The following is a 10,615-nucleotide window of genomic DNA, read 5'->3' on the forward strand; positions in this document are numbered from 1 at the left end:
GTAAAATAAAAAATTCTGTCAAGTGGATATACTGATATACAGCATGACACAGGGCATGACAAGGCATTACATAACATGACTGGTCATGACATTATATATGGCATGAAGCTCTGGTGATCTTTGCATGGAAACATCCTTTTTACAACACAGGAATTGTAGCATTGCTATTGAAATGAAATCTGCTAACTTTTTTTCTGTCAACTAACAGAATTTTCTATTTCTGTAACCTGGCATGTTATTTCAATGAAGTGTGGTTGACAATTGTAACATGAGGAGAATGAATATATATATATATATATATATATATATATATATATTTTTTTTTTTTCTCCTCTGATTGCAAAATTTATTGGTACATATATATATCAGTTATCATAAATATGCCTTAATCTGATGTAACTACTAACTATCTATGTGAAATGTATTTTGGATCATTGCATTTGATCCTTACACGTAATTGTCAGTGTGAATACATTCTTTGAATTAACTATACAAGAAATACTCAATTTTCTTTCCAGGTACAGTATGTGGTAATTTTTTCATGAAACCAATGATTATTCAGGATAATGATAAAAATGGCCCAAAACACTCATTCCATTGCCATAAAACAATATAAACTATAATGAGACAGGCGCTGCATATATATATACATACATACAATGTTTCAGTGCCTGATTTATATATTAATGATTTTTTTCTTTCAGGAACATGAAAAACAAAGAAAGAGAGGGAGGTTTGGGTTAGTTGGTGGTGTTGGAGCTCAACAAGAGAATGTTATATCAGACACAAATGCTGGGGGATATGGTGCCATACCCAATGGAAATGCTGAAGGTAAAGGACACTTGCAAATAACTTTGACCTTTTAGGTCAGTGCCAAGGCCACAAAAAAGTTGTCTATCTATCTGGACTACATAAAACAACTTAAATTTCGCTTACCTTTTGCACGGTGCATTTTTATTGAAATTAAAAGAATGCTTTTCAGTTTATAGGTTTTAATCAAGCAGATATTTTTATTTTGTGTTTTATTTTTATGAAAGTTATGAAATATGAATGTTACAGATCCTGGCTATAATGCAAAAGAAGCCAAAAAAATGGAGAAGGAATTGCACAAAATAGAGAAAGAGCAAGCTGGCAGTGACAAGGAAAAATCCAAGCTAACTACTTTCAAAGGAGCTGTAAAGGCGGTGACTTTAACAGATAAACTGTCACCAAAAACACAGAGGAAAAAATCAAAATATGCACCTTCCACTGCCCAGCTCAAGGTAAGGTTCACTGTTATCATTGTATGCTTTATTAGTTCATCAGTTTGTTGTTATAGGCATATTGAAAAAGAGTATACATATAACTAATATATGTATGCTCTTTTTCAATATACATATAACCTTTATATTTTTTGTTTATTTTTGCTCTAGTGCCCAGTGAGTATACATTTAGTCAATTTGTATGTTCCTTTTTGAAATATTTCTCTCATTATCTATTGACATACATAGTAATACTGTATATTGTAAATACTTAACCATTTACATTTTGGACAAATAATGTTTATTTATATTGCCCCAATTCTCAATTCAGGGTTTTATAAACAAAGCATTTAATAGGGACAGTGACAGTGACCTTGAAGGAGATGATTTTGAGTCAGACCGTGCCAAACGGCTGGCTAAAATACAAAAAATTGTGGTAATGATACATGGTGTGAGATTTGGCTTGGGTTTGGGAAAACTGATTTATTTTTCAAATGATTGATGGTGAAATGATTGATGAATGATTTGGGCTTTTTCAACTTTGATATAATTAATCTACACACTGCACTGCGGTAGCTTGATAGCAGAGCTTTCACACTTAAATCAATGTACATTTGGTTGTATACTTGCTATGTGATTCTCAAGGTGGTTGGAAATTGAAGACTGGTGTAAAATAGTAAACAATATGAAGTCATTTGAAACATATATATCAGACAAGATTTAATCTGCCCTTATAAATAATATGACATATGAAAGGGATATCACTTTGATTGGTGTACAGATTTTGACATCATACTTGTAGCATATAGTCTATTGGTGGTCAAAAATGCCATTCTATTTCATGGAAAAAATCACTGAAAGCTTCTGTAATTTCTGTATATGTAGTAATTGGTCTATCTATGGAAAAATTGTGTATTGTGTTCATATTTTTCTGGGGTGAAGGAGTTGTCTGGTAAGTGGTATAGGGTACCTAGGCTGTAAGGCTGTTGTTGAAAGTGTTTATAATTTATGATCTCTGGTAATGGCACTTTAGCTCATTAGTCCCCAGGGTAGCCTGGTTAGAGCACATGTTTTGCAAATAAGGTGTCCACAAGTCAAAGAAGTGGTACATAGTGCAAAGAGTAAAAAACTGTAAAAGCAGCGTTGAGAAAAGTTGGTTATATAATGCTTACAAATGCTTACAATGTTTGTTAACATTGAAAATGCTAACTCATTGAAATGTGGCATTTTTTATTTGGTGTGAAATTTTGAAAAGTACTAAATTATACAAAATGTATGGTTTTGTAATATTTAGATATTTGAAGCAAAAATGCTTTGACTCAGAAATATTGTTGTTATTATGATATATGTTTTAAGTTTTGCCATTTGTCTATGTTGTTTTAATATCAATACACTGCATGATAAAAGGTAATACTATCTGAAGAACTGGTATATTCTGAATGTTATAAAGTGTTTAACAAGGACACTGAAAGTCATCAATCTAAAATGATTCATAATAGCTATAAGATGTATTTAACTAAATTCAGATTTATCCATGTGAGCTGGAAGCTGTTCCCCAGTTCAGTGGCTTTACTGACTGGCTCCACACCTTTGAGCTGTACAGAGGCAAGAAGACTGGGGATGATGCTGATGATGAGAGCAGGGTGGTTGGCACCTTTAAGGTAGGTGCATGGAGCAATGAGGATAAACTGTAGAACTGTGGCCATCAGATGGCAGAGTAGTAATTAATAGTGTAGAAATTGACCCTCTTTTTGTTTCTTGTGGAATCGCATTGGAAATATCCTTTGAGAAACTCTTGTTTTAATGAAAATCGAAATTCAGGAAAAAGTTTACCACGCTAAACACAGGCTTTTTATTTGCATATATTAAAAATGTACATAAGCACTTGTATTTATTTTGTATCAAAATAAAGTATAGTGGGGTAAAGTAAATATCGATTGTCAGTATCTCTCAGTGTTTGCATATTTTGAAATTCACCAATAGTAGTTATTAATAGTTGTTAATTGCAAGTAGAATGGGCAACAATGCCAGTTGGTGGAATTATGAAATGGTCATAAAAGGTCAATTGCAGTCAGTTCATTTAACCCCAATTTTGTCTTCAGGGTTCACTGAAGATCTACAAGATACCCCTTCCTCCAGATATAGAAGATAGTACCTTTAATGGAGGTGATCCCTCCCTAGGATTATTCCAAGGTGTTCCCAGTAATGATCCCATACATGTCAGGATCAGGGTGTATGTTGTCAAGGTGAGTCACTGGGAAGACCTGATATGGATTGAAGTATAAGCAAAAATACTCCTCTGGTATTACAGTATTATTTTATGGAATTGTCGTGAAAGTTAAATGCAAGGATTCAGTCCAAATTTGAAACATTCAAATGTGTACAAACTTAACACAGCAAAAATTTTTCTTGAAATTTCAACAATTTGCCTTAATTCCTAGAAATTCATTTTTGGTTCTTAAAAATTCTAATTTTTATTGTAATGAGTGAAATGAGTGAAATTCACCAGTTTCTAACTCCATTATGAATACATTTCATATTTTAGGCAACAGATTTGCATCCAATGGACATCAATGGGAAAGCTGATCCATACTTGCTTATCAGATGTGGAAAAACAGTTATCAATGACAAAGAACACTATGTCTCCAAACAGCTGAATCCAGTGTTTGGGAAGTAAGCAACAGGTTTCTGCATTGTAGGAGTAGATAACTAAAATGATATTACAGCATAGTGAAATGATCATTTTGCTTTCTAAAAAAATTATGACAGGTCTATACGTAATAACTAATTGATTATATGTTAAATTATATTTCAGGGGATTTGATATTGAGGCCACATTTCCAATGGAATCTATTCTCACTGTACAAGTCTATGACTGGGATTTGGTTGGAGCAGATGATCTGATTGGAGAAACCAAAATAGATCTGGAGAACCGCTATTACAGCAGGCACAGGGCCACTGTTGGACTTCACAAAACATATGAAGTGTGAGTACATATTGGCATCAAGTGCCCTGAATGTGCTATTTTGTATATCTCTTATTGCTTAATATGATATACTCATGTGATCATGCAAAAGGCTATTTTTCCTAGAATTGTCTCATAAACACTTACATTGCACAAGTTGAAATTAATTCTCCAATTTCAATGTTTTTTTTTTAGAAAAGACTAAGTTTGTCAGTTATTAAGGCACCACTGTTGTGTTTTTATGCCCATAATTAATGTGACTAACAGTGTTATTCAGCACATATTGATTTGTATTTCAGAGAAGGGTACAATGCTTGGCGTGACTCTATGAAACCCACCCAGATCCTGGCTAAACTATGCAAGGACAACAAAGTAGATGGTCCTCACTACACGTATGGCAAGGTAAAGGTGGCCAACAGAGTATTCAGTGTACCACCAGATGTAGATGCAGGTAAGTGTGAAATCAAAGTTTATCTTCTTGCTTAAGAAACATTAAGATAAATGGAATTTCAGTTAAAGGTCTGTTTAACATGCAAGGGACTTACTATGCAAATGCCTTTTCAGAATCTGTCTAAAGCAATTGCAGCCACATTTTTATTTTAAATTTAACTTTCATTTATTTCTTTTATGAACTTAAATATGGTCATTTTATGTTTAAAATGAAAAATCAACAGGAAAGAAGAACAAAAATGTAGATGAACACCTGGCCCTGGCAGTGCTCCACCACTGGGAGGAGATACCATCTGGTTGTAAGCTGGTACCAGAACATGTGGAAACCAGGGCGCTGTTTAACCCTGAGAAACCAGGAATTGAACAGGTATGGGGATAATGATAGGAGTATTTATGTAAAATGATAATCCATTCATGCAGAAGTCTACCATTAGCCAACTGACATACAAATCAGCCAACTATTAGTAGTTGTAGAAGTATAAGCAATGTATACATTGTTTTTAAATATTGATTTTTTTTGAAGGGTAAAATAGAATTATGGGTGGATCTGTTTCCCATGGACATGCCTGCGCCTGGTCCACCTGTTGATGTGTCACCTAGGAAACCAAAAAGGTAAACCTGTGTATCATGAACCGGTTGTATGTCTTTTAGGTTTCATGATATTCATTTTAGTGTTAGCCATGCTTGTAACCATCAATTTGAAAGGGAGGGGTCTTTTTTCTGAAAGAGTAGTCTGATTCTGACCCAACTTTAAAAATGGCATAGAATGTAGATAAATTTGATTTAGCAAAGCTGTTCCTGGCAAAAAAAGGTGGTTCATTCAGCCCCCCCCCCCCAACCTCCTGCCCAGCAAAATTGATTTTGCTTTCGCTTAAATTATTTGATTATTTAAGCGATTTATTTAAGGGAATGTCTCTTTGTAAGTTATGATGAAATGATTTTTTCACTGACATTGTTTTATTTCAGTTATGAATTACGCTGCATAATTTGGAACACAGATGAAGTTGTCATGGAAGATGATGATTTTTTCACTGGGGAGAAGATGAGTGACATCTATGTAAAAGGCTGGTTCAAGGGACCAGATGACAACCAGTCTACAGATATACATTACAGGTAATATTTGAGTCTTGAATTTATGTTTTTAATATCATTAAAAATTTTTTTTTTTAACATTTACATATAAAATGCTTACACATAAAAGAAAGTAATATCTTTTAATAATTTTATTTAATGATTTAATATAAGGTTTTTCAATACTGTGAAATTGCGATTATGTTTTTTCAACAACTGAAACGAGTAAAATAGGTTATAAAGAGCTAAGATATTAGATGTAATTATCAGTGATGTATTTTCCCAGATCTCTGACAGGAGAGGGCAACTTTAACTGGAGGTTCATCTTCCCATTTGATTACTTGATGGCTGAGGAGAAGATTGTGATATCTCGTAAAGAAACCATGTTCTCCTGGGATGAGACGGAGACAAAGATCCCAGCACGGCTAGAACTGCAAGTGTGGGATGCTGATCATTTTTCTGCTGATGATTTCTTAGGTAAGTGGAAATAATTGTATTATACCATACACTTAATGTTGTCAGTCTACACATCACTGATAATTCCAAGCATAAAAGCCAGATGCAGTAGAGAATTGCATGTTAGTAAATACTCATAAACTTTTTTGCTCTTAAGATAAAATTACAGCAAATAAGGAAATGTCTGTTATGAATCATGAGATAACTGTAAACCATGATGGATCATGTATAATTCAGGTTCCCTGACTTTGGACCTTAACCACTTCCCTCGAGGTGCCAAATCTGCCAAACAGTGCACGCTGGACATGCTGAAGCCAGATGCCCCTCATATGTCTATTTTCAAGCACAAGAGAGTCAAAGGCTGGTGGCCATTCACTGCTAAGTCAGCTGAGAATGATGATCTAGAGATAACAGTATGTTTGTTATGTAGAAGAATTAAAGGCTTACAATGCATATGAGACCTTTGTATGCCAAATAAGTTCATGGAAATTTCAGCAGTTGTCCCTTTTAATCTAAGGGATATCCTATATGTATATTTAAAATAGTTGAGAAAATTACAATCTATAAATCTATTTAAAAACTCTAAATTTCAAATTTGTTCTATTACGAGTGTAAGTTACCAGTCTCTATCTCCATCTCCATTACAAGATTGGCTCAAAAATAAAAAAAAACTTTGAACTCAATAATCATTTTATATCAGTACACAGATAGTGATTTTGTTTTGGACATGGTATTCCTTGTTGATGAAGGGAAAATGTTGAAATTTCTAGAAAAATGTGATTTTTGCTATATAAAGGGCCAACACTTAATACATGCACTAGATTTGATGAATGCCAGTCCCCCTTTCAAAAAAGAGCAAATAATACAAAAATATCCACTTTGAATTAAAATTTTTTATTCTCCTATTGAACACTTTTTTGCCTCTAGCTACTTCATGATTGATTTTTTTTTCATATCAAAGGGGAAGGTAGAAGCTGAGTTGCACCTAATAACAGCAGAAGAGGCAGAGAAGCATCCAGCTGGTCTAGGCAGAAGTGAACCAGATCCTCTAGAAAAACCAAAGTAAGTTTCATTCCAATTGTTCTTCTGTTGGCCATTTTACTCATTAAGGCATTGTTGTTTTTGAAATTATTTTCCGTGGTCTACTTAATAAGAGTATGGACTAATGTGCCTATTACTCACACCTCCAGGTAAGAATGTGTCTTTAAACTTGAACACTGCTTAGTACTGATACCATCAGCAATACCTGCTCTTCTTTAATGTTCTTATATCACCAGGGCTTAAAGTTTGAATGAAGAATACTGCTCTTTTGGTATATTAGTGAAAATTTCTGTATGTACACCCAAGGCTGTTTTAATAGCCTGCTCCAACAAGACAACAGTGTGGAAGAATGCATACAGCAGTGCCTGGAGAGAAAATATTCCTAGTGTGGTTTTACATGTAGAATGTATTAAGCAAGGATAGGTACTTACATTGAAAATTAACTAATAACAACAAAAATTAAAACAAAATAGCCATTATCCAATGGACAGTTTGATATTTCAAAACCAGTACTCCAACCTAACCTATTTTTGATGTTTTTTTTTTTTTATTTTAGCCGCCCTGATACATCCTTCATGTGGTTTATGAATCCCCTGAAATCTCTCAAATATCTCGTCTGTGTCCAGTTTAAGTGGATTATCATAAAACTCACCATTCTTGTCCTCCTCATCCTGTTCCTTGCCCTCTTCTTCTACAATGCTCCTGGCTACACCGTCAAGAAGATCATGGGAGCCTAGCTGGACATAGTTGTAGTTGTTGTGACTTTCTAGGTAACTTTGTATACAAACCCCTCAGTTTTAATTCTTGATTTTGAAATAAGATTGATCTTTCGATATTTTTTTTATGAAGGTAGAGAAGTGACATGGAAAAGTAAAACCATTCATGGAAAGCCTGTTAGTCTTCAAAAGTCAAAATATTTACGTTTTGTATTGCAAAATTGTAAAACTGTTTTCAAAGAATTTAAATACCTAAAAGACTTATCTTGCAAATATACATGTTATGAAAAATGTTTAGGTTAAAAATGTTTATTAAAGTGAAGCCCATCCACAGCTTTGTACTAACTTTTTACTCAGCTCAGAGCTTCAAATGTTTAAGTTTAGATCTATTTTTTGAATAAATTAGAATGAATTTGAAGGTGTAGATATGCACTTGGTTTGAATTGCACTTCCCTACCTTAAAGTTGTTTTTTTTAATTTTGGTTTTGAAACGCCATGATTATCTTGTATTCTAAGATATTGAATTGGTGCAAATCAAGCCTGAGTTTAAAAATAAAAAAATTAAATTAATTTTATTGAAAAACATAAAATAGCATTTAAATAAGATTTTCATGGAGTTGAAATCATAGCAATAATGTTTAAAGTCTCAAAAGCAGTCTTTCAAAAAATGAAGCACCAATTTAATTCTGAGACCACACAGTATCAAGTCAACTGTATACTGCTAAATGTTATTTGCATGTGCCAGCCCTGTCTATTTTATCACTAACAACCAAATTTTTATCTCACTTAGGCTTAATTTTAGTTAATTTTAAAGCAGGTTATATGTTAATAGGAATGCAGATGCTGTTACAAATTTTTTCAACAGTAGTTGATACTATACTTCAGTTTATCTTGATTTCCTACTTATGCTTTCTTATTTATATACCAAATTCCATATTTATCCCCACCATGTAAGCATCTTGATTAATTTTGTGTATGACTCCTGACTATCACTAATGATCCTCGATGTGAATATTGATCTAGGGAATTTCACTTCATTCAGCCGTTCATTGTTTTATTCTATTTTTTCTTATGCATGTTTTTGACCTTGTTTTGCCCATTTTTAGATTATTAAATAATTATAGTCATTTTCTTCATTTGTTTCTTTCAGTTACCAGGCAATGAAAAAAGGGAGATTTCCCTTATATGTCTTTTTCTTACTAAATGTTTCTTTCAGATTATTGTAGTATATGAAATCATAAGATGAGCTTGGTTAGTGGGATGTATGGCTGTGCATTTTCTACTAATTAAAGTCTAGGATATTACGTCACAGTAGATCTCTTTGTACTTTGAAGCTTGCAGAAAGAATTGTATTTTTTAAGCATGTGAAAAGACACATTTCGTTAAATTTTAAAACATTTGTCAAAATTCTGTCAGATTTGAAAATGTGAAAATAACTTTCTCAAAAGTTAAAAACTGACAGTTTTATCTGCTCACAAGTTGAATGTCAACAAGTAACAAGTGAAGGTAAATACTGTTTTAAAAAGTTTTGATGTCTGTTAATGTTATACACGGTATGGTATCACACAAAACTGAGCACTTTTTTTTTTGTTTTTCAGACGCCCAGACACCAGCTTTATCTGGTTTCTGAACCCACTCAAGTCAATCCGCTATATCCTGTGCAACACGTACAAGTGGCTCATTATAAAAATATTGGTCTTCACGCTACTAGTGGCCCTTCTAGTCTTGTTCTTTTATGCCATGCCTGGCTATACAGTCAAGAAGATGTTTGGTGCTTAGATGCAAACAATTAACAGTGATTCATCTTCAGATTTACATTAAAATTGCCAAGCTGCCTGTCTTCTGGTTGACTAAAATGCTGGTTTTAGGGCCTAGGTGGCAGCACAAGTCTCCTCTGCTGGTATCTGGGCAGAAATAAGCAGTCTGTGAAATAAGCAAGAAATAAGCAGTCTGTGCCGAGTTGACACCATTTTAAAATATACATATGGTGCTAATTAGGCCATTGCTGTCACATGACATCTTTTGCCACAGTTCATTTTCTTTCGAGTGATGAAAAGTAGAATATCTCTTTATCTTTTGGTAGATTTATCAATTTTGTGAAAAACTGTACTAGACCTGCTAGCTGACACCTGACAGTGATACTTATATGAAAGTAATGTAACTGATAAATGTAATATGCAAAAATATAATGAAAATGTGTATTAGTTAAAACCCTCCGATATCTATAGTGTGGATTATGCTTTCTTTATTGTATACAATAATTACAATGTACCTTTATCTTTTCTCAGTGATTGACATTTATTTAAAAAATCAAGATGGGTATTTTGGGTATATACTTCGTATTTATCTATTTATTTGATTTTTATTGACTTTTTGAATTCAACATATTAGTTAAAGAATAATATCTATTATGATTATTCCAGAAATAATATCTATAAGCAAAAATGATTTAAACACATTTGTACCTACAACTGTTCTATTTGCATGCAAAGTTTAAAAACCTACATAACAAATGTCAACATCTCTATTTCAAATGAGGTTTACATGGTCTCAAAACATGTTAGGAATTTGAAAGGGAGTACTTCTCACTGTCTTCTAGTATGGAAAGGAGACTATTCCATCTCATTGGTTAAACATAATCTGAAAGCATTAAACGGCTGTATGTAGTAATGAGG

The 10,615-nt window shown here is 33.2% G+C and overlaps 1 protein-coding gene across 8 annotated transcripts in view; it reads left to right on the top strand.

The window, feature by feature from the left end:
* The window catches only part of LOC106150648 (otoferlin), a 63,800-nt gene extending 53,559 nt beyond the window's left edge, over nt 1-10,241 (top strand). For 6 of the 8 annotated variants that reach the window (XM_087014711.1, XM_087014701.1, XM_013523573.2 and 3 more), the window contains 15 exons: nt 705-831; nt 1,060-1,262; nt 1,573-1,677; nt 2,768-2,902; nt 3,344-3,487; nt 3,787-3,914; nt 4,057-4,227; nt 4,506-4,657; nt 4,881-5,023; nt 5,180-5,268; nt 5,623-5,769; nt 6,014-6,204; nt 6,421-6,596; nt 7,145-7,245; nt 9,539-10,241. In XM_087014711.1, coding sequence (XP_086870837.1) covers nt 705-831; nt 1,060-1,262; nt 1,573-1,677; nt 2,768-2,902; nt 3,344-3,487; nt 3,787-3,914; nt 4,057-4,227; nt 4,506-4,657; nt 4,881-5,023; nt 5,180-5,268; nt 5,623-5,769; nt 6,014-6,204; nt 6,421-6,596; nt 7,145-7,245; nt 9,539-9,719 — 2,193 coding nt within the window. In that variant the 3' untranslated portion in view covers nt 9,720-10,241. Of the gene's footprint in view, nt 1-704; nt 832-1,059; nt 1,263-1,572; nt 1,678-2,767; nt 2,903-3,343; nt 3,488-3,786; nt 3,915-4,056; nt 4,228-4,505; nt 4,658-4,880; nt 5,024-5,179; nt 5,269-5,622; nt 5,770-6,013; nt 6,205-6,420; nt 6,597-7,144; nt 7,246-7,780; nt 7,995-9,538 lie in introns of all 8 variants that reach the window. The other 2 variants (XM_087014702.1, XM_087014736.1) reach the window with 2 other exon arrangements.
* Nucleotides 10,242-10,615: the final 374 nt, after the last annotated feature.

The sequence above is a fragment of the Lingula anatina genome, chromosome 1, assembly GCF_051362555.1.
Source record: "Lingula anatina isolate TDL-2025a chromosome 1, LinAna3.0, whole genome shotgun sequence".
Taxonomy (NCBI): domain Eukaryota; kingdom Metazoa; phylum Brachiopoda; class Lingulata; order Lingulida; family Lingulidae; genus Lingula; species Lingula anatina.